Source organism: Oryx dammah, unplaced genomic scaffold (assembly GCF_014754425.2).
Source record: "Oryx dammah isolate SB20612 unplaced genomic scaffold, SCBI_Odam_1.1 HiC_scaffold_11, whole genome shotgun sequence".
Classification (NCBI taxonomy): domain Eukaryota; kingdom Metazoa; phylum Chordata; class Mammalia; order Artiodactyla; family Bovidae; genus Oryx; species Oryx dammah.
In genome coordinates, this window is record NW_024070195.1 from 23,110,501 (window position 1) to 23,134,909 (window position 24,409).

At 42.8% G+C, this 24,409-nt stretch overlaps 1 protein-coding gene across 7 annotated transcripts in view; it reads right to left on the reverse strand.

The window, feature by feature from the left end:
- LOC120870513 (BOLA class I histocompatibility antigen, alpha chain BL3-7-like) overlaps nt 1–24,409 on the reverse strand; it is a 47,232-nt gene that overhangs the window by 15,429 nt on the left and 7,394 nt on the right. For 2 of the 7 annotated variants that reach the window (XM_040250221.1, XM_040250222.1), the window contains exons 2-5: nt 6,780–7,076; nt 4,551–4,826; nt 3,456–3,731; nt 3,229–3,339 (exon numbers count right to left, since the gene is read on the reverse strand). In XM_040250221.1, the coding sequence (XP_040106155.1) occupies nt 3,229–3,339; nt 3,456–3,731; nt 4,551–4,826; nt 6,780–7,076 (960 nt within the window). Of the gene's footprint in view, nt 1–2,940; nt 3,340–3,455; nt 3,732–4,550; nt 4,827–6,779; nt 7,077–9,986; nt 10,313–24,409 lie in introns of those variants that run through there. The other 5 variants (XM_040250218.1, XM_040250220.1, XM_040250223.1 and 2 more) reach the window with 4 other exon arrangements.

A 24,409-nucleotide genomic window follows, 5' to 3' on the forward strand; every position in this document is an offset into this window, starting at 1 on the left:
CTTCCTCCTCTAAGCCCTCTCAGCAGCTTATAAATAGCATTTATATGGTGTCACTTCCAAAATCTATTTCTCCACCCAAGACACCTCTCCTAAACTCCAAACATGTGCCCCAACTGATAACCTAACTTGAATTTCTAATAGGCATCCAAATTCAGCATTTCCTCGACTGAATACCATTTTTTGTTGTTGTTTAGTTGCTAACTCATGTCCAACTCTTTTGGGACCCCCATGGACTGTAATCCACCAGGCTTCTCTATCCATGGGATTTCCCAGGCAAGAATATTGGAGTGGGTTGCCATTTCCTTCTCCAGGGAATCTTCTAGACCCAGGGATCAAACCTACAACTCTTGGGTCTCCTGCATTGGCAGGTGGATTCTTTGCCACTGAGCCACTTGCACAGTCTGAAAGTCTGGGTGGCTCCTCTTTCTCACAACTCAGACTTAATCCATTAGGGAATGCTGTAAAGTCCATCTTTAGATATATCCAGTTCTAGTCACTCTGTAATACTTTTCCCTGCCCACACGTGAGACAAGCACCAACATTTCCAACCTGGACCCTGCACTATTTCTACAGTCTCCACTGCTGCCTCGTTCACCCTTCACTTCTCAGCTCTGTCCTCAGCACAGCAGCCAGACTGATGCTTCTAAAAAGAAGGCACACCGGTCCCTCTTCTCCCAAAACTGTCTTGGAGCGCTACGTCTTCCTCAGAGAAGAGTCAATCCAATATTCTCAAAGCCACATGATCTGCACACACATGAGACCTCATCTGAATTCTTCACTCCACCAGCCACGCCTGCCTCCTCTTCACTCTTCCTTGAACACAGGCGCTCTCCTGCCCTCGTGCATTTTCACTGAAGCGCCTCTGCCTGGAGAGAACTTCTCCCAGACCTCCTTGTGGGCATTCCCTCATGTCCTTCACATCTTCACTCAGAAGTCACCTTCTCAGTGAGGCCCACTGACCACCCTAGTAACACAGCCACCTTCCCTGGCCCCACACACTCATACTCTAGGTCACCTTCCTCAGACTTACCAACCCGGAAGGGAAACACTCCCTTACTTACTAGGCTCATAATGTACACTCTGCCCCTTCTCACTAGAACAAGCTTCACAGGCCAATAACTTTGCCTGACTTGGGTCTTCTGAAATTTCTTGGATGCAAAAATAACGTGTGATGTATCTGACACGACACATAGATCAGGTGAATGACTGGTAAGAGGACAGCACCCTGTATTCTGCTGGGCTCTGTGCAACCTCATGGCCTGTAGCCCACCAGGCTCCTCTGTCCATGGGATTTTCCAGGCAAGGATACTGGAGTGGGCTGCCATTTCCTTCTCCAAGGGATCTTCGTGACCCAGGGATCAAACCCGGGTCTGCCACACTGTGGGCAGACTCTGCACCATCTGAGTCACCAGGGAAGTCCATACTCTAAAGGCAGCGTCTTTAAAGGCCACGTGCTGTCCCACGGCAGCTGCAGCACGTTTACTCTGACTGGTATCAATGCTGCCTTGCTTTTCTCACAGGTGCTGCTCTCCCGCCCTCCCCCAGCTCCCTCCTCCCACAGCAACCCTCCTGCACACCACAGCACACAAATTCATGTCCCACTCGAGAAAGCAATGGTCCTTGACCTATGGGTCCTAGTTCCCAAACCACTGCACATATAAATTAGACTCAGCTTCATAAATCCATGAGTCTGGATTTGAGCCAGCACCAGCACTTCTAGAGCTAAAAGCACAGAAAACAGCCTTGGAAGGGGGTTAAGAGCTGGATGAGTCATTTCTGTAGACCACACACAGTAGTGTGCAGGGGCCCCATGGGCCTTGTGGGGACAATGACAGGCAAAAATTACTCCTGCTCCTGTAGAGATGGGGGACACCTGGAGGAAATGAAGACTAGAATTCATATGCAAGAACAAAAAGAAGAGTAATTCTCTATAGAAATAAAGAAGAAGAAAAAAATAACACCTAAAAAAAGAGGACTGAGGACCAGACCCAGTCCTGAGCCCTGGTTGACCTGGCCACATAAGGTCCTCACTGCCCACAGTCCAGAAGACAAGACAAGGTTCAGGTGATATCTCAGTCCTTGTGATCACAGGTCCTGGTGAGACAAGGTTCTACTGAAGAGACAAGGACACAGGAGTTGAGAAGATGAGAACAGCAGTGACCATATCAAAGCCCATGATGCTCTGACTGGGCCCAGGCCCCATCCACACTCAGCTCCTCACATCCTTCTCCTGCCCTACCTGCAACAGAGTCAGCACAGCAAACACACAGATTTTAAAAGGTTCTCAGCACTTCCATTCATTTCTCGCAAAATTTAAGAAACTTCCTAGCCTTTAATTAACCCACCAACCCCACTTCATGACAAGAATCAGGAAAAACAAATTCAGGACTTCCCTGGTGGTTCAGTGGTTAAGAATCCGCCTGCCAATGCAGGAGACACAGGTTCGATCCCTGCCCTGGGAAGATGCCACGTGCCATGGAGCAATTAAGTCTGTGTGCCACTACTACTGACCAGAAGCCACTGTAATGAGAAGCCTGTGCACCACAACTAGAGAAAGCCAGCAGCAGCAACAGAGACTTGGAGCCAAAAATAAACAAGGCAACAGAAAAAATGCATTCATATCCAGATTCCTATTTTCAACAAGAAGTTGCAACTCAGTGTAACATGGAGTTAAGTCAAGGGTGGAGATGGCCCAGCCCCACCTCGTCACAAAGGAGGAGGGTGGGGGCATGTTGGGAGCTGCGTTAGGCATTACTGACAAAATGGAGGCACGGCCCCCAGCCCCCTCTCCTCATTCCGTAGACGCAGACCCGGGATTAAGGAGTTAGGCCTCGTAATTCTGACTTGTTTTTTCCTCTTCTCGGCTGAGTTGACTGAAAAGGAATATTAAGGTGCTTATTGTTCTTGAGAGGAGCATGAGAAGGCACAAAGCCTTCTGCAGCATGAAGAAAGTAGGTGTGCAGGCCTAAACCAACCACCTGCCCAGAGGCCTGTCCTCACAGAGACCTTCCCTGACCTTCAATGTCCCCATCACCAGATTCATCACGTTGATACTGGTCTCCATTTTTACATGTGCCTTACAAAGTATAAGTGCAAGCAAAAAGCCCCAGACGTACCAAGCACATGTGCGTGGAGGTTACTTTCCAGTAACGAGACAGGCAAACTTCTACCTGGGCTTGAAACCCCCAGGGAGACAAGAAAACTCAGATCCCTCCCTCCCTTCCCTACCTGAGCGCTTCTTCCTCCAGATCACAGCTTCAGTCACCACAGCTCCAATGACCACGAGGAAAACCAGGACAACAATGATGCCTACGATGGGGACGGAGGTCTTCGGAGGTTCTGCGGAAGAAAGGAAAGGGGCCCTGACCTCAGGTGTGAATCCTAACCTTGCTGAAGTTCTCCTGAAGGCTCCTGACTACCTGATAATAAGGTTGACCATCCATCCCCCTCCTTACCCCATCTCAGGGTGAGGGGCTCCTGAAGCCCCTTGTGCTGCACACGGCACGTGTATCTCTGCTCCTCTCCAGAAGGCACCACCAGGGCCGCCCACTTCTGGAAGGTTCCGTCTCCTGAAGGCCTGGTCTCCACAAGCTCCATGTCCTGGGTCTGGTCCTCCCCATTGTGCTGCCAGGTCAGTGAGATCTCCTCAGGGTAGAAGCCCAGGGCCCAGCACCTCAGGGTGACCTCACGGTCAGAGATGCGGTGATGAGTCACGTGTGTTTTGGGAGGCTCTGTGGGACACAAAGCAGGGAGGGCTCAGGCAAGGGTTTGTTGAGTAGCATTGACTCCAAAGATCAAGCCACCACAACTCCTGATGGCTCATCTGCCAACCAGTGGGAGAAAGGGAACTTCCTCTATCTGAGGATAGAGGGACCCACAGTAAGCTGAGCCAGCTTCAAGACAAGGGTGTGGGAACTCAGTCTAATGTTCTCCCCCAGAATAAGAGCCCCTTCAAAGGCTCTAGACTCTTATCACGTCTTTGGTCAATGTTTTCTAGATACAGGTGTGTATCTAGTGGGAAAGTGCCAGAAGGATGAAAAATCTCCAAGTCTCTATGAAGCAGCTCTGTGTCCTCCTGAGAGTAGTTTCCCTGGCACTAGTAAGAATGAGTGGCTCAGGGAACCTCCCTGGTGGTCCAGTGGTTAAGACTCCATGCTTCCACTGCAGGGGGTTTGGGTTTAATTCCTGGTCAGGGAAGTAAGATTCCACATATCGTGAGGTGTGGTCAAAAATAAACCAAAAACAAAAAACCAACATTGTGAATCAACTATACTTCAGCAAAATAAATTAAAAAAAAAAAAAAATAAAGAATGGGTGGATCAGATGGCACTGCCCCGGAGACTCAAGATAGGCAGTCCCTTCATTCCCCATCTATGGCTTGTAGGGAAGTCATCATCAGCACATTGGCCCCAGCCATCCCACGTTAAATATCAACACCCCTGTGCTGAGTCAGTTCTGGAGGAGATACCCTCACCCACACTCTGCAGAGAAAATGGCCCAAGCTGGGGATGGGGGAAGGGCTGAAAGGGTGGGCTGTGGGAAGTCATTACCGGTGCGGTTCAAGCTCGCCCCTCCAAACGTCAAGTATCTCCACAACCACAGGATGCACTCCTTCTCCAAGTAGTTCTTGTCTCTCTCTATGAAGTTCCCAGCGGCCTCCCATTTTTGTTTGGTGTATTGAGCAATGAATGTGGCTGCTGTGTATTGCAGAGGGTCCATATGCAAGCTCAGGTAGTCCTCACCATCATAGCCATACCGCCAGTGCCACGTGGTCCTGCCATCCTCCAGGAGCTCACAGCCGTAGGTGAACTGGAGGGTGTGGGGACCTGCCCAGCCCCAGGACAGTGGTGCCAGTCAGTGGCAGTTAGGCACAGTCTGCCCCCAAAGCCTCCCACCCGTGGTTCCAGCCCCCCCCCATACTTTCCCATCTCTTATCTTCTCCTTAGAGGACATTCAAATTCCATAGACAAACTAGTTTTGCCCTAATAACGATCTCTTTTAATTATAGTCAGTTCTGCTCTGAGGAATGGTCTATGGTTGGTTCCAGGAGGTATTGAAAAGGCCATGGATTGGGAGTTACACATTTGAACTCGGCCATGAACTGTGTGATCTGGGCAAATTATTCATTCTACATTTATCTTGCATAAGTGGAGGGTTAGATTATGACCTAACAGGTCTCTTCTAGGCTAGCAGCCTCAGAGTCTAAGCTCAAGTTCCTGAAAACAGGACCACACTACACAGCATTAACACAGGAGGGCACAATGTACTGAGCAGTTTTCCTTGAGCGCTATGGACCAAATTTTATCCCTCCAATATTCACTATATTGAACCCCTAACCCTTGATGTAACTGTCTTCAGAGATTCTAGGAAGTAATTTAGTTTAAATGAAGTCATGAGAGTGGCGCCCTAATCCAACAGGGACAAGAGGGGTTAAGGAGCTCTCTCCCTCACTCCACGGGCACACACCAAGGAAAGCGAGAATGTGGCCGACTGCAAGCCAAGAAGTGAGCCCTCACCACAGAGAACCCTGCTGAATCTTGACCTTGGACCTTCCAGTCTCTATAACAGTCAGAAGATATATTTCTGGTGCTTAAATCATGCAGTCTGTGGTATTTTGTCATGGTAGGCCAAGAGGACTAATATTCATACTGTTGTTTAATCACTAAGTCAGGTCACTTGCTGTTTAGTCACTAAACTCGTTTGTAACCCAACTTAGCGACTAAAGGACAACATGAGACAGTAGAGAAAGCAAATAGCATCAACAAGCCCAAACTGCTGAAAAATTTCCCAGATGAATTTCTAAGTCAAATATGAACAAATCTGAGATCACTGCAGCCTGGATTCACCACACGCGCTTCTAGGTGTCTACGGATTTTCAGCTCAAGTTCTTAGTCTAACACTTGCATACTCTAACTTTATTGTGTACCATCACTCTCTTCTTATACTGTGAGCCTTTGAAAGGCAGGGTCTACATCAGTGCCTGTAAAGTAACCATCAGATAAACCTTTGTTGAATTCATGTTCCTAGAAGGACCAACTGGTAAAAGCTGAGCAGCCTCAGTATTCAGCTTGAATTATAATTCTCACTGGCTTATGCTTTGATTGGGCTTGAAGACCCTTTTCAAAGTTGTTTCAACAGACCTAAACTCTCAAGAGCCATTAACCAGAAATTATTAAATTTCAATCCATCCCTTGAGCTCACTAAGGCAAATCCTACCCCAAGCCTTGTTCCACCCTAATTTCCTACTGCTTGGAACATCTTTTATGTTCTTCATAGACCTAAATAATACACATCCACCACGTTCTATATAAACTTCTGCCTCATTCATGACACTCCTACCACTGGGGTATCTCATCTATGAACCTCAGTAAACTATGGCATTCAAGGAGGTTCCTGTCTTTGACATCTCTGGGTATGCAGTGAAGGGTCAATAAACTTTTCACAGAAGTGTGAGTACCTTCCCATATGAATTATACGCTCTTTGAAGACAAACAGTTTATACTTTTCTGGATCCCCATTTCTAGCAATCAAAAGATGTTCAGCATATATCCACGACCCAATAAAACTGCTTAATTCATCTATTAATTATTAATTCTTGTCACACAGACCCTACACCATTGTGACCAGACCAGCTCAGCTTTCATTCTCAAGTGATAACTTGTACACATTCTTCTGCCCCAGCCTGACGCTATGGGAACACTTGTCGAGAGCCTTTCACCCCTGCGGATTGGTATGAAGTGACAAGCACCACTTCCCTCTGCTTTCTCCGAGGCACCTACTTGTTTGCTTTTGTGCCAGTGCTCTGTTCAGACCATCCTCCTTGGTTTGGTTGTAATATTGCTGCACATTCCTCAGATTTAAGTGGAAAATCTTCATCCGACTTGTGAAGATCTTGGTCTCATCGTCAAAGTAACTTGGCTCCTCCCTCAACCAATGAACACAAGACTTTGCCTTCATCTCTTCACTGTCATAGCGAATGAAGGGCTGGTCGTCCACGAAGCCAGAAGCCATAAACGAAGGGACTCCTGGACCCGGTTCAGACACAACTGAGTAAAAATACCGCAGAGAGTGTGATCCTGAGGTGAGAACAAGCGACAGCGGGTCAGAGCGAGCTCCAGAATTCACTGCGCCAGGATCTAGGGAATGAGCGTGTGTCTAACAGGAGACATGGCGCACAAGATAAAACAACGAAAAGACAGTTACAACCCTCTGCATAAGTGAATTTAAATTCCACACAGAGTATGCACTGGGAGAATTTGAATAAATAAATGTACACACATATGTATACACATATAAATATGTATGTATGCACTATACAAATATTTATATGTATGTAACAATATATTTACATATATACAGGGTAAGATTGATTTACTGTAAGGAATTAGCTCATGTAATTTTACAGGGCTGGCAAGCCCAAATCTGCAGGGCAGAGCTGCATGTTGGATACCTAAGGAAGACACGATATTGCAGCTTATGTCCAAAGGCAGTCTGAAAGTAGAATTCACTCTTTCTCAGGAGTGGATTAAGGCGTTCAACTGATCAGATAAGGCCTACCCACATCACCAGCTAGGGCAGTAGTCCTGAACCTTTTCGGAACCGGTTTCATGGAAGACAATTTTTCTGTGGCCCCAGAGTGGGGGGGATGAGAGCAAAGTGCAAATTTTTAAAAGTTGAAGTACAGTTGCTTTACAACATTGTGTTGGTTTCAGGTGTACAGCATAGTGATTCAGTATTCTGAAAGATTATATTCCATAACAGATTAAAGATAGTACGTATAATTTCCTGTGCTATACAACAAATCCTTGTTGCTCATCTACTTTCCTTAGTATCTGCTAATCCCATATCCCTAATTTGTCCCTCCTTTGTTCTCTCCTCTTTGTAATCTCAAATTTGATTTCTATGTCTGTGAGCCTCTTTCTGTTTTATAGGTACATTCACTTGTATTATTTTTCAATTCCATATATAAGTAACCTCAAATAGTATTTTTGTCTGACATTTCACTAAATATATTTTCTAGGTCTAGTCACACTGCTATAAATGGCAGTTAAAATACATACATTTTAGTTTATACATTAATTTATGAAGTTACATGGAACATAATTCCATGTTTATCTGCCAGTTGAATTCATTCTTCTGTAAATTATTTATTCATAGCATTTCTGTTTTTAACAGCATTGTTCTTTTTTCAGAAGAACCTCTGCACTTCTACCCCTTGACAGGGGCTCCTCCTCTGATGAATAAAGTCCCTCTCACTGTGAACTGACTCCACTCAGATCTAGACTCCATTGAGAAACACCTACTGAGTTCAGAGGTCATTCCTCAGGACCCAGTGGACATGCAAGCCAGCAGTCCTTGTCTGCTCTCTGCTGATCCCTACTGTGACCCGGCACCTAACAGGGGCTATGCAGGGAGCAAGGTTAGATGTTCGGAGACACTGAACTCCAGGGAGTGATTGTGGAGAGGGAAAACAACAAAAACAAGAGCAAAAGGAAGACACTGAGCACAAACTCCCCTTTATTATACGGCTCAGCCAAGCAGCCATAGCTGGGTGACATTCCATTTAGGCAGACAGGAAATGTATAAATATGGAAATGTTTACACCGTACTCCTATTAAAGCACTCACCACACCACTTACGCCTGCACAGAAACTGATTCCTAAAAATGACTGTATGAAGTAGCTGCTTAACTTCCATGTTAGAGGTGAGAAAACTGAAGCTTAGTAGCAAAGCTTTATTTAGAACCCATTTCTCCTTCTCTCTTGCTCATAAATAGGTAAGACTTTAAAAAACTCACCCTGCCAGGTATGTTTCAGATATGTCAATTCACATAAATTCTGATATGTCAAGAATTTGTTTCATTTTCCATGAGTCCTTACTTCTTGCTCTGGAAACATTTTACCCAGTAATTAAGTCATGAGTCTGGCTTTCCTTCTGGCTTTCTTGGTACACTTCTAGAGTCTGGAGTGCAACAACAGCTGCTGAGAAACTGTGCTAGGAGACCTGTGGCTGGGAACAATGGTTTTGCAAACAATCTGCATGTAGGAAAATACAAAAATTGTAGCTTAGTGGCTGGTGAGAGTTTTGCATTCTGTCCCTATGGGGTTTTCCTGATGAGCCATATTTAAATAAATACTTCAGTGAAGCCCTTTCTGCATATGAATAAAAGATGAATGTGTGTGCTACGTTTTTACTTTCAGTTCTGTCATTAATCAAGCTTTTGCTCAATTTTTTTTAAATTATTTAAAATATTTTGTCTCATCTTTTTGGATTTGTTTCTGTAAATTCGTATACTCTACATAATGTATTGGTATAATGGAATATGTACATACTTGGTAAGTAAACACACTCTAAATTGTAAAGAAAGATGATCTAAAACCTTGGATACCATCCATCCCAAATGTTTGCTTCTGGCTGTGCCTTTGCCCTTCCAAAAACTTTAAAAATGAAAGTGTTAGTCGCTCCTTCCTGAACGACCGCATAGACTCTTCAGTTCAGTCCCTCAGTCGTGTCCGACTCTTTGAGACCCCGCATGGACTGTAGCCCGCCAAAATCCTAGGGGATTCTCCAGGCAAGAATACTGGAGTGGGAAACCAGGAACGTCTATTCTGAGCAAGAGTACAGAATTATGACTTCTGACCTGGTTCAGAGATCTGCTAACTTCTTTCCTGTTTACACTGCTGCTGCTGCTAAGTCGCTTCAGTCGTGTTCGACTCTGTGCGACCCCAAAGACGGCAGCCCACCAGGCTCCTCCATCCACGGGATTCTCCAGGCAAGAATACTGGAGTAGGGTGCCATTTCCTTCTCCTCTTGTTTACACTAGCTGCCCGCATTGACAGAGCCCGCACAAATAATAAGCCAGTGACGGCCTGCACCAAGGTTTTGGAAAGTCACCACGGAGCTTCCAGTGCTCTGAAAAATTCCACTCTCGGCCGGTTTCGGCTTCTCCTACTCTCCCAGCCCTCCACCCCTCGCTCCCAACTCACGGGGTTGTGTCTCTGGCAGGCAAGCTAGGAAGAAATTCAAGAGGACAGAGCCCCGCAGCATCGCCATAGCTGTTCCGATTGGCCCCAAGACTTCCGGGCACGGCTGTGGCACACAGCTCGGAGACCACCGGCTTCACTCCGGCTCTGGACTGCACTTGGGCGGCGCCTTACAGGAACCGAAACGGTTTGAAAGCGCAAAAGAGTCGGGGTCGGGGGTGGAAACTACTGCAGAGCACCAGCCACTCAGCGATAAGCTCGTCAGGAAATCATCTGGGGAAGTACGACTGAAGCTGAATTTGGAGAAAACGAAAGCCCCAGCATGTGGCTTCCCGCATAGCCGATGCCCAGCAGGTCAGCCAGTAGCCCAGGACAGGTCTAGACAGCACCCACCCACTTGGACTTCAGATCCTAGGCGTGCCTTTCCGCTTCGGAGCCTTGGTTTCTTCCTCATCCAAATGCAAATAAGGTTAATCTGTATTTGGAAAACTATGGCGAAGTTAAGAGTGACTAGCAGCTTGGGAAAATGTAGCCATATATATGTTAAGTGGGGAACAGTGATAAACAAATAATTAAAACTGAATTGGTAGCCATGTCAAAAAAACACGGAGCATTAAGGAATTCCCTGGCGGTCCAGTGGTTTGGACTAGGCGCTTTCCTTGCTGAGGACCGCGGGGCAAGAAAAAAACAATTACATGTTTAGGGAGAAAATTGACAATAAAGACACAAAAATAAGGTTCTCACTTGGGGTGATTTATGGTGTGAACTGCCACTCATTTAAAATGTCCTGTCAGCCACACCGGCAGTCCTTTACTAGTACAAACATATATCAAATCATCATGTCCTCCACCGTTAATGAATATGTTATAGGTTAATTTCATCTGAAACACTGGAGGGAAAATAAAATGTCCAATTAAAATAAATCCAGCAGGATTACTGTGTAAGCCAGAAACTACTATGAGGAATTTGGGAGGGGCGGTTCCTTCCCTTGCTCTGGAGGAAATGAGTCCACCACTGAGTCAGAGTTGCCTCAGAGTAGGGGATGGCACCCCACTCCAGTACTCTTGCCTGGAAAATCTCATGGGCCGAGGAGCCTGGTAGGCTGCAGTCCATGGGGTTGCACAGAGTCGGACACAACTGAAGCGACTTAGCAGCAGCAAGCCCTTTTCCATGGCTTGGCAGTTTAAGGGGAGAAGCTTCAAACCCCCACAGTGGGGTTGCGGCAGGATGGTAGAGCCTGGGACAAGGACGTGGAGCCCAGAGAAAGATGAAAAACAAAGGACATCGCCTTTCCATCTCCTCTTGGCTTTTTGTTATCTGGAGAGAATTTTCAAAATAAGCCAACCCTGGTTCCTCTTTATCTATTTCCTCTTACATGTTGCGATAACATGAACAGGAAGATGAAACCAAGCAGCACCAATACTTTGCTCAGTCTCCTTAGCTATATAACCAGTTTCATTTCTTACAAATTCTGCTTCCCACATAACTGTAGGAGATAATTTAGCTGAGCTTTCCACTACTATCAATATTTAACAAAGATTTCTCCTTTTTCTATTTTCCAATAAGATGTTCCTCATTTTCTTCTGAACTCTCACTGGCAGAGTTCTCAAAGCCCTGGTTTCTACCAAGTCTGTTCACAGAAACGTAGGCTTTCTCCAACATGCTTTTCTTTTGGCAGTGCAGGAAGGCTTGCAGGATCTTAGTTCCCCAACCAGGGATCAAACCCAGCAGTGAAAACACAGCCAAAAAATAAAAATGTTAGAAGTCTGCCGTGCTTCAGTCCATGGGGTCGCAGAGCTGGACACAACTGAGTGAGTGAACAACATATTAGTTACAGGTTTTTCATAAATGCTTGTATCAGGTTAAGGGAGTTCCCGCTGTGGCAGACAGACTCTAAGATGACCCCCAGCGATCTTCTAATCTTTATGACCTTTCATTATCCCCCACCTCGAGACTGTCTCTGAGACCTTTGAATTGTTTCAAACCAAGAGAACGTAGCAGGGACTTCCCTCATGGCCCAGTGGCGAAGACTCAGAGCTCCCAATGCAGGGGGTCTGGGTTCGACTCCTGGTCAGAGAGCTGGATCCCACATGCCACAACTAAGACCACAGGCAGCCAAATTAAAAAAAAAAAAAATTTTCTTTTAGAGAATATGGCAAGTGATAGGATGTCATGCCTATGATCACATGGCCAGAGTCTGTTTTGCTAGTAGAATTTCTTAAGACATTCTGCTGTGCTGTCTTTGAGGAAGTAGCCATGTTGAGAGTCCCATGTGATAAGGAACTGAGGGGTGGCCAACAGGAGCTGAGGCAGCCTCCAGTCAACCAGTCAAGTCCCTCAGTCTTATGATATAACCACAGGGAAGGGAATTCTACTGATGTCCTTAGTGAGTGTTCTCATCCTCCAGATAAGAACACAACTGACATCTTAATTGAAAAAAAAAAAAGGCTTGCAGAGAATCTAGTTAAGGTATGCTTGAAGTCCTGACCCACAGAAATTATGAGATAACAAATGTGTGTTGATTTGAGGTTTGTAATCACTTATTATGTAGCATAGAAAACTACATATGTTTAATCCATTCACATTGAGTGGATCTGTTTACCATTTTTCATTTTTTCAATGTTTCACATCTTTTTCTCTATTCCTTCCCTTACTCTTTTATTATTTGCTATGACTCATATAAATTATTTTGTTCAATCTCAGTGTAATTTTGAATTATAGTGATTTCTTTAGAAATTACAATCTCCACCTTAACATATCATGATAGACTTTGGATAAATACTACTTGAATTCCAGTAAGCACAGAAAACTTGCTCTGATGTAGCTTTATGTCTCCTCTCCTTTGTGTTATCATATATATATGACATCTATGTATATATTATAAAGCTGACAATATAGTGTCATATTGATTTATATAATTTTCTTTTAAAGAAGTTGAGAAAAGAAGAAAACATACTTGAGCCTTTCATTTTAAACTTTGTATTTAGCATTTCCAGTCCTCTTCCTTCTTGTGGATTCAAATGACCATTTTTGTCATTTCCTTACTCCAAGAGTTCCATTCCCTTCCCCATCCTTTGTCCAATTAGTCACATGAATAAGTATCTGTAGGTGTTATAAGCTCAATACAATAAATTCGTTGTTTTATGTAATTTAAGTCAGATAAGATAAAAATACATTTATAATATTTTTCATAATTACCTTTCCTGGTGCTTTTTTTCATGTGGACTGGATAATCTAGTGCCATCTTTTCAGTCTAAAGAACCTGACTTTAATATTTCTCATTAAGACAGCTCTATTTTTTGAATTAATGTAATTGGAGGATAATTACAATATTGTGATGTTTTTTGCCATACATCAATATGAATTGGCCACAGGTATACATGTATCCCTCCCATCCTGAACCCCCCTCCCACCTCCCTCCCCACAGACCTGCTATTAATACCAATAAATTCTCTCAGGGTCTTTATCTGGGAATGTCTTTGTCTTCAGTTTCAAATCATAGTTTTGGTAGATATAGGATTCTTGGTTATCAGGTTATTTGGTGGTTTCTCTGTTTTTAGCTTTTCACTTTGAATATATCAATGCTTTTTGGCCTCTGTTTTTTCTGATGAGAAGTTAGCTGTTATTGGGCGTAGGAATGTATATGTTTAATATGCAATGTTTTCCCTTATTGCTTTCAAATTTTTCTCTGTCTTTTGTTCGTAATCTTTTGACCTTAATGTGTCTTCGTGTGAATCTCCTTGTGTTTATCTTACATGGAGTATGGTATGTCTCTTGAGTGTACAGATTAATATTTCTCATCAAATTTGGGAAGTTTTAAGCCTTTTTTTTTTTTCTGCTTTTTCCCTTTCCTCCTTTTCTGAGACTATTATGCATATGTTGGTACACTGATGGTGTTTGACAGTATCTGAGACTCTGTTTGTACATTTTTTATCCTTATTTCTTCCAGTTCTTCATACTGCATAAACTCTATTCAACTGTCTACAAATTCTTTCTTCTGCCAGCTCAATTCTGCTATTAAGTCCTTCTACTGAACAGGTTTTGGTTTTTGCTTTATATATATATATTTAAAGACTTCATTGTCTTAGAAAACTTTTAGGTTTTCAACAAGATTGAGAGGAAGGTACGGAGATTTTCCATACTTACATCCTCTCCCCCAGTTATCAACACCACTCTCCAGAATAGTACATTTTTTACCAAGGATGAACCCAACTGACACATCATAGCTACAAAGTCCACAGTTTTCCTTAGTATTCACTCTCGATGCTGTACATACTAGGCTTTGAACAAATGTATAATGACATATATGGCTTCCCTGTGGTACATCGGTAAAGAATCTGCCTGCTAATGCAGGAAACACAGGAGACGGGTTGGATCACTGGGTCCGGAAGATCTCTTGGGGTAGGAAATGGCAACCCACTCCAGTATTCTTGCCTGGATAATTCCATGGACAGAGGAGCCTGGCGGGTTACAGTCCATGGGGTTGTAAAGAGTCAGACACGACTGAGCGACTGAGTACGCACGTACATAAAGACATATGTTCATTATTATTACAGCATACAAAGTATTTTCATTGCCCTGAAAATCCTCTGTGTTCTGCCTGTTTATCTCTCTACCCACCCCACCAGCTGCCACTAGATTTTCTTGTCTCTGTAGTTTTGCCATTCCCATGTCATATAGTTGGAATCAGCCTTGCAACATTTATCCTCCCACCTAGTTCCCCCCAGTACGTGCAGAATATTTTAAACAAAATTATAAATATATCATCTGTAATATTTTTACTATATCACTAAAAATAACCTCATAAATTTGATAATTTTAAATCATTTCTAAAAACCATAATAATTAACATCATCAAACATCTAGGGCATGTTCATACTTTTCTAATTATATTATTATTTTTTCCGTAACAACTGAGGTGTTAAACCAAGATACAGAGACACACTTGTTGCTTTTGATTGCTTTGTCTCCTAACTTACTAATTTCATTTCTTTTGCATTTTTCCCTCTTGACATTTGGTTAGAAATCAGCCTTCACTTCTACCACAGCTTACCTACAGCTTCCTGTTTGCTCCCCTTTGAAGTCACAAAATTCTAAGTTAAGATACTAACATTTTCTTTGAAACTTCCTTCTCTTATTTTATTTGGTGCTTTAACAACTCTGTCTTCATAGTTAGGTTTCAAGAGTCTAGGAGAACACATCCCTTCATAAGGGGGTTTATAACCCACTGTCCTAAGTGAGTTAATATTATCTTTGTATTACAAGAAGCAGAACTGTCTGAAAATAACACTGAGCACTCATGGGTAGCCTGAATAATGAGCTAATTAGAACCTGGGGTTCCTTCTTTTCCCAGTGAGTGGAGCTGCAAGAAGTTACCTTCTGGGACTTCCCTGGTGGTTCAGTGGTGAAGACTCCACATTCCCAATGCAGGGGGCCTAGGTTAAATCCCACATACCATAACTATTAACAAGATCCACATGCTGCAATGAAGAAGCAGTACAAATAAATACATAAAAAGAAATATTTATTTAAAAAAAGAAGTCACCTTCTAAGGGGATCAGTGGTGTTTTTAACACTTGGCAGAGGAGACTGTAATTTGCCATGGGCCCCCAGGTCTCCAGTTATTGGGCAGTTAACATTTCCCAACACCTACAATGTATTATCTCCTGCTGCTGCTGCTAAGTCGATTCAGGCGTGCCCGACTCTGTGTGACCCCACAGATGGCAGCCCACCAGGCTCCTCTGTCCCTGGGATTCTCCAGGCAAGAAGACTGGAGTGGGTTGCCATTTCCATCTCCAATGCATGCATGCATGCTAAGTCGCTTCAGTTGTGTTCGACTCTGTGCGACCCTACAAACAGCAGCCCACCAGGCTCCTCTGTCCACAGGATTCTTTAGGCAAGAATACTGGAGTGGGTTATAATTTCCTTCTCCTGTATTATCTCCCACTACATAACAAATTACCCCAAAACAAGAGGATTGAAAAACTCAAAGCATCTCAGAGTTTCTGTGGGTCAGCAACCCAAGCACAGCATAAGCTGGGTCATCTACTTTAGGGTGTCTGTCTACAAGACTGCAATAAAGATTTTGGCAAGAGTGGGGCTCATCTGGACTCAACTAGGAAGGGATCTATTTTCAAACTTACATTTTTTTAGCAGGATTCAGTTCCTTGAGGGTTGTTGTACTGAAGGCCTCAGACCCTTACGGACTGTTGGACAGGGGAGACCTCTCAGTTCTTTACCACATAGGTCTCTCCAACATGGCAGTTTGCTTCATCAAAGACAGTAAAGGAGTTTCTTAGCAAGATGAAAGTCACAGACTTTTATAATCTACTCAAGGAAGTGATGTCTTTTTCCTTCACCATATTCTTTTGGTTAGAAGTCAGTCACTAGATCCAGCCCACACTCAAGGAGAGGGGATTTCACAAGTATGTGAATACCAGTGGAGGAGGATCATTAGAGGACACTGCAGGAGTCTGTTCACCACATCCTGTCAACAGCTGACACTAACCCAGAATGCTTCATGCCTAAGCAGTTTGTGTCTCCTCACTGATAAGGTGGCTTCCCCCTCCCCCTCAAAAAAGGGGATGTGGCTGCACTGAGTCTTGGTTACGGCATGTGAGATCTAGTTCCCTCACCAGGGATCGAACCCAGACCCTCTGCATCAGGAGCCTGGAGTCTTAGCCAATGGACCATCAGGGAAGTCCTGGTAAGGTGGCTCTTGTGCTGCTTGCCTTACGATGAGAGCAGTATTGTGGCAGGATCCCTCCACTATCCCCTGCTCCCACCCTGCCTGCCCAGAAGGCTGCCCACTTTGCTTGTTTATGCAAAGAAGAGGAGGAATGGGACTCGTGCCCTCTTTTTACTTGCTGACGCTGAATTGAAACCTATTTCTTAACCTGTAGCATATGGTACTGTGGTTTTCTGTTGAGTCCTGGTGAACAGGTGGTGACCCTAAAGGGACCCACTCTGCATGATAATCACATCTGATTTTCCTCTCTCAGCCTTTTTGCTTCCTGAGTCCTTTCACCCCTGAACACTGCTTTCTGGCTTGTTTTCATGGCTTCTGTCTGTAGCTTAAAGGACAGATTCTGCCCACCGTTTGCTCACCAGCCAATTCTGAAACCCTAGTCTAAGCACAAGATGTCTAGGAGCATGGTTCTGACATTCTTTAACTCACTCAATGCTCAGAACAATCGTAAGTAGTTATTGTTATTCTGTTTCAGGGTGAGGAAAATGAGACATGTGGCAACTGAGGAACTGAGGACACTTATTTGACTTACTGGATTAAATTAAACATACTAAAATTATTTTCACCTTTTTAGCTGAATAAATACGGCTACTAGAAAATTTCAAATTGCACACGTATGCATTCTACTTCTATTGAACTGTGCTCATCTAGATAACACAAATTATCTCCACACTGCCCACATCTTACTTTACTCAAAAATTTTAACTTTTATTAATTTCAATTTAAATTCTAAATGTATTAATAATTAGGGGTGGGTGCACTATGCAGCTTGTAGGATCCTAGTTCCCTGACCAGGGATCAAACCCAAGTCCGGCACTGGTCTAACCACTGGACCACCAAGGAATTCCCTAAATGTAAATTTTTAATTTTTTAACAGCTTTCTTGAGATGTAATTTACATAGCATATAATTCACCCATTTAAAGTGTATAATTCAACACATTTTAATAAATTTACAGAGTTGTTTCAACCAGCACCATAATTTTTGAAGATTTCCATCAGCTCCCAAAGAAATCCCTTATCCATGGGATAAGGAACCTTCCCCCACCTAAAATCCCCCAACCCTCTGGCAACCACTATTTCCTATTTCCATGGATCTGCCTATTCTGGACATTTCATAGAAATGAAATCATTTGTCATCTTTTGTGTCTGGCTTCTTTTACTCAGTATATTTAAGACTCAGCTAGGTTGTAACACTTATCAGTACTTGACTTTTTATTACAGAGTAATATTCTATTGTATGAATATATCATATTGTGATCATTGCTTAAATTTTATATTTTAAGGCAGGACAAGAAAAACTAAACACTAACTTTTCTGTTTGGATCTCCACCCTCCCCTCCCTAACCACATTCTATAAGTGTGAGAGAACCTCCTCTCTCATAACATGCTATTTTCTAAGTGTGAAATAACTTGCAAGAATGACAGTGACTCCCAGTCTTGCACTAAGCATTTAATAACATCTAGCTGCAAAGAGGAGAGTGAAAAAGCTGGCTTGAAACTCAACATTCAAAAAACGAAGATCATGGCATCTGGTCCTATCACTTCATGGCAAACAGATGGGGAAACAATGGAAACAGTGACAGACTTTATTTTCTTGGGCTCCAAAATCATGGCAGATGGTGACTGCAGCCATGAAATTAAAAGACGCTTGCTCCTTAGAAGAAAAGCTATGACCAACCTAAACAGCGTATTAAAAAGCAGAGACATTACTTTGCTGACAAAGGTCTGTCTAGTCAAAGCTATGGCTTTTCCAGTAGTTATGTATGGATGTGCTAGTTGCATCATAAAAAATCTGACTGCCAAAGAATTGATGTTTTTGAACTGTGATGTTGAAGAAGACTCTTGAGGGTCCCTTGGACTACAAGGAGATCAAACCAGTCAATCCTAAAGGAAATCAGTCCTGAGTATTCATTGGAAGGACTGATGTTGAAGCTGAAGCTCCAATGCTCTGGCCACCTGATGCAAAGAACTGACTCATCTGAAAAGACCATGATGCTGGGAAAGAGTAAAGGCCGGAGAAGGGGACGACAGACGATGAGATGGTTGGATGGCACCACAGACTCAATGGACATGAGTTTGAGCAAGCTCCAGGAATTGGTGAGGGACAGGGAAGCCTAGCGTGCTGCAGTCCATGGGGCTGTAAAGAGTTGGACACAACTGAGTAACTGAAAACAAATAATAAAGCTGTAAATTATTACAGAACCACCAATACCCAGGCTACCTCATCTGACTTTAGAAATAAAGCGAAGAAACTTTCTCGTTTTTACTCAAACTCAGTCTATCTACTTTTGTTTATTCAGCTAAAAAGAATCAGAAAAAACAGAAAGACCATACCTTCCCCTCACTCCACAAGAGCCATGCATTAAAAGCAAGTATCCTAACTCTTGAGGCCTCTTATTACTATAATTTCTAAATATGCCCCACCTGACTTCCAAACCTAACCAGCTCAATACTGAAAAGTCATGCTGTTGTTTACTTGTGTCCAGCTCTTTTGCAACCCCATTGACTATAGCCCACCAGGCTCCTCTGTCCACAAGAGTTCCCAGGCAAAAAGTCTGAGTGGGTTGCCATTTCTTTCTCCAGGGGACCTTCCCCAACCCAGGAATTGAACCCACATCTCCCGTATTGGCAGGTGGACTATTTACCACGGGCCACCAGGGAAGTGCTTAAAAGTCATAGTAGCACATTAACTAATGTTCATAGCCCTCTAGAGTGTTCTGTTCCATACCGGTATTCAGTTAGTACACACTAGTAAGCCATACTGATTGCTAAAGAAAACAAAATAGCAACTGACAAACAGTAAAAGAAGTGATATCAATCCTAACATATTCTCATTAGCAATGTCTAGGCTAACACAGGGTCTATCAATAAAGGAATTCCTGTCATTGCAGGAGACACGTTCATGGTATCACCTGCCAGTTCAGTCACAAGCTCTGTGGCTAGGGTTGTACATTCTTCATTCTACATTTATAAAAATCATCACTTTGTTAAATCCTCATACTGCTAAAATTTCTAAACAATATATTTGTTTGGCGTCTCCTTTGTTACTATTGTTACTGGACTGCTATTCTTGCAGTAATAACAGTTGTGCAGCGTTTTCGTATCTATAAATGCCAAGAACTTAAAATATGAGGAATAAACAGAATGAAGTGAGGAAGTCTGGATACACTTTGTATTGATTTTCATTATTTTTGTTTATTTGGCTGCACTGGATCTTAGTTTCAACCAGGCATCAAACCCAGGCCCCCTGCATTGGAAGCCCCCAGGGAAGTTCCTGGATACATTTTTAACACTGGTTTTAAATTTTGTAAACATTCATCTCATGGATCTGAGAAGGAACAAGGAAACAATGACACGCATCACAGTCTGAAACACATGATACTGTACAAAAACTATGACAAGTAGCAATGCCTTTAACACTGTGTAAGATTCAAAGTAAATAGTAACTGGTTTTTCTAATACTTAAAAAAAAAAGATTTTGACAAAACTCACCTGTGGCTTATAATTGTTAGCAATGTAAATACTGGTTCTAAAGCTGTGTGAAAGTTGAAAGTACTCAAAACATTGTCAGTGCTCAGGACTCAAAATAATTAGCAATTACCACAAAGAATTTAAAGAGCACTATGAATTAGATTCACACAACAAAGCATCTGCTCTAAAACTCTTGAAATAAATTTTATCATAAAATCAACAAAACATTGAAAAGGTGCCATAAGAATCTCAGTCCAAAAAAAAAAAAAAAAAGAATCTCAGTCCAACTTTTTAATTTTACTGGAGTATAATTGATTTACAATATTTTATTAGTCTCAGACATAAAACAGCAAAGTGATTCAAAGTGAAACTGTTAGTTGCTCAGTTGTATCCAACTCTTTGTGACCCCATGACCTGTAGCCTCTGCCCATGGAATTCTTCAGGCAAGAATACTGGAGTGGGTAGCCATTCCCTTCTCCAGGGGATCTTCCTGACCCAGAAATCGAACCCAGGTCTCCCTGACTGCAGGCAGATTCTTTTATTGTCTGAGCCACCAAAATCCCAAGCTCTTGATTTATCCTCCCACCTCTGCATTTCCCATTTGGTAACCAGAAGCTTGTTTTCAGTATCTGTGTTGATTTTCATTTTGTAAAAAAGTGCATTTTTAAAAATTAGGTTCCACACGTGACTGAAATCATCTCTGACTTATTTCACTCGGTATGATAATCTCTAGGTCCATCCATGTGGCTGCAAATGGCATTATTTCTTTTTCATGTCTGAGGAATGTTTCATTATATACACACGCACCACATCATCTTTACCCATTCCTATCAATGGACACTTCGTTTGCTTCCACGTCTTGGCTAAACAGTGCTGCAGTGAACACTGAGGTGCGTGTATCTTTTCTAATTATGAGCTTCCGTGGAAATATGGCCAGGAGTGGGATTGCTGGATCATATAGCAGTTCTAGTTTTAGTTTTTTAAGGAACCTCCATACTGCTCTCCATAGTGGTTATACCAACTTACATCCCCACCAGCAGTGCAGGAGGGGTCCCTTTTCTCCACAGCCTTTCCAGCATTTATTGTTTGTAGCCTTTTTTTTTTTTAAAGAACTAAATATTTTATATTTTCTTGGGTATGTATTCACTTTTTTATTTTACCAATTAAAATACCCTTTATTGGCATCTTCTCTTTCTTTTTTCATGTCCCTACTTTTTTTTTATTTTTAATTGGAGGATAATTGCTTTACAACACTATGTTGTTTTCTGTGTTTATAGACTTTTTGATGATGGCCATTTGTCAGAATGGTATGAGGGAACACTTCCCTATACTTTTGATTTGCATTCTATGATAATTAGTGATGTTGAGCATCTTTTCATGTGCTTTTTTGGCCATCTGTATGTCTTCTTTGGAGAAATGTTTATTTAGATCTGCTGCCCATTTTTTTAAAAGTACTACAGTAGGAGAAAAATGCTAGGTCTTATAAGGTAGGTAAATTCTTTGATTGTTTTGTCTAAACTAGGTATGAACCTTGGGATGGCTTGCTCTGTTACTTTTACATAGTTACAGAAAAATTAACTACTGTATTCTAAATACAATTTTAAATGCAACAAAACAGCTTTCAATCCTGGATTATGTTGATAAAAATTATTTGTGAATGCATACTATAGTACTTCACTTCTAAAATTCCCAGGCACTAGAGAACTGAAATTTCTTTACGTGCATGACACAAGAATATCAGTGTTACTGTAAGATTTCACATTACTCTCTCTGGGTGTGAAGAAAACATCACCAGATGCAAAGCTGAAAACAGCAAAGAAAGCCCTGAATAGATATGAAGATCCTGTCAGAGGTTCACAGGAGAAGCAAGTAGGGTAGGGGGAGAGGTGAGGAGAACGGGAGAGACTGCGCAAACCGGACTGTATCCAACAGTGCTCTGAGACTACGGAGGGAGAGGCATGAGTGGTGTCAGGCGCTGCAGAGAAGCCTAGGGAAAGGCCTCTGGGGACCACTGGAAGACAGAGTGAGTTCAGTGGCAAGAAGGAGAGGGATTGCAGAAGTCAGAGAGAGGTGAGAACGGAGGAAACTAAAACGTATACCATTGCTTTCATTGCAGCAAAGGGAAGACTGCTGCTACATAGGTCAGCAGAGTCGATAAAGGCTTTGTTACATGCCGATTTGAAAGCAAAAAAGCAACAGCACAAGAGGAACTAATAATTTTAAGAAAAAAGAAGACTATCAAGACAGTAACTCTAAAGGAGTTATGATCAAGACAACAGATAGTTTGGAACTGGTTATATCTCCAGAGCAATACTTTAGAACTAGCTGTTTTCCAAGCTATGATCGCAGATTCCTGAAGGGAATATGTCTGTCTTGTTCACTGGTATCCACGTGACAGAGCACAGTGCCTAACACAGTCTTTTAATAAAAGTTTGTTTCTGATGGACTCTCTTTTCAGTATTTTGGGAGTACATGCTTAATGAGTGTCCTCAGCAGTCCGTGGCCCACCTGTTAGTACAAAGAGAAAGAGTAACTTCCATGAGCAGTTTGCAAAGATCTTGGCTTCCCTAGAAAGTACTCAGTTTGACAAAAGAGAAGGATCCCTTTGCTTCTTTAATCGCCAAAAAGAAGACTGTAGAAAGACTCTCTCTCCTTACATTTTAACGGGATCACATATGGAATCCCCAAAAACCTAAGTGCACAAAGATGCAGTTGTCCGCTGCTGCTGCTAAGTCACTTCAGTCGTATCCGACTCTGTGTGACCCCATAGACGGCAGCCCACCAGGCTCCCCCGTCCCTGAAATTCTCCAGGCAAGAACACTGGAGTGGGTTGCTTTCTCTGCAAATGGTCTGTTCTTCCTCACAAATCCCCCATCTATAAACTTAGGACCGTCCACTGCACAAGATGATCAAGAGCCTTGTAAGCCATTCCAAAGAGATTTAGATTTTACCCAATAGATGAAGGATAAAAGTCATCATTAAAATGACTGAGTAGTCAGATGAGAGTTCTGAGTCAGAAACATCACCAACGACACAGCACAGAGGAGACACTGGGGGCGGGGCAACGGAATGAGAACAAATGCTCAGATAAAGGCAGGGAGTCAGCGGCCACCATCCAGGAAAGACCTGAAACGGGACAAAGCGGAAATGGAGGAGACAGCTGAGATGTTTAAAAATGTCAGAAACTGGCAATTAATTAAATGGGAGGGATACAGGAGAGGAATAACAACATAATTAACAAAATAGTGAAGCAGTGAATATCAATAGCAAAGAAAATACTCTTTAAAAAAAAAAAAAGAAAAGAAAAAAATCTCATCCCAATAGTTTCACATCCTGAGTCAGGCTCTTCATCTGAATCTTTCTGTGGTTCTCTGTGGGAACAGGGAGAGGACTTTAGGACTATCATTTTGGGGTCATTTCCTAAGCAGCAGAATTCTTAGGATGGGAGGGAAGACGTTCTAGTTTCTCAGGGATTCACTGAGGTGAATCCTCAGGATATGATCAATGACAACACTGTGTTGACCCCAGACTAAGGTCTGAGTGTGAGAGAGACAGTTTCTGAAGTCTCTCTGATAGATAAACCATCAGCTTCTGGACCCTACTTAATCCTCCAGTCCTAATCTCCTTAACCCTACATCTGAGTTCAGTCATGCCAGCATTTCTAGAGTGAAGTCTGAGACCTCAGCAACAAGAGAAGCAGAGGTGGACTCACTGAGGCAGCCAAAGAAAAGAGGGAGATGGAGAAAGACAAAAATAACAGGAGACCTGACTCCATCACCTGAGTAGTCCCTTTCATTCTCCTGTGTTTTCCAATAAGCTGATCATCTGCCGTCTTCTTTTTCTTCAAGAACCAATCAGGGGATTTCCCTGGCGGTCCAGTGGTTAAGACATTGCCTTCCAACGCAGGGGGTGCAGGTTCTTACCCTGGTTAGGGAGCCAAGATCCCACATGCCTTCCAGCCAAAAAACAAACATAAAGCAGAAGCAATATTGTAACAAATTCAATAAAGACTTTTAAAAAAAAGAACCAATCAGAACTCAAATCTGCATTCCGGGAAACAGGAATTTTCAGGAAGCCCAGGGGTATCTTTTCAGGACCTTGGAGAGCAGAAGGCAGTTGCTTCTGAGGAAATCTCACATCTCAACATGCAAATGAGAAAAATAATAAAGGGTAATGGAGTCACCTATGGAGAGCATTCAGGTAAGG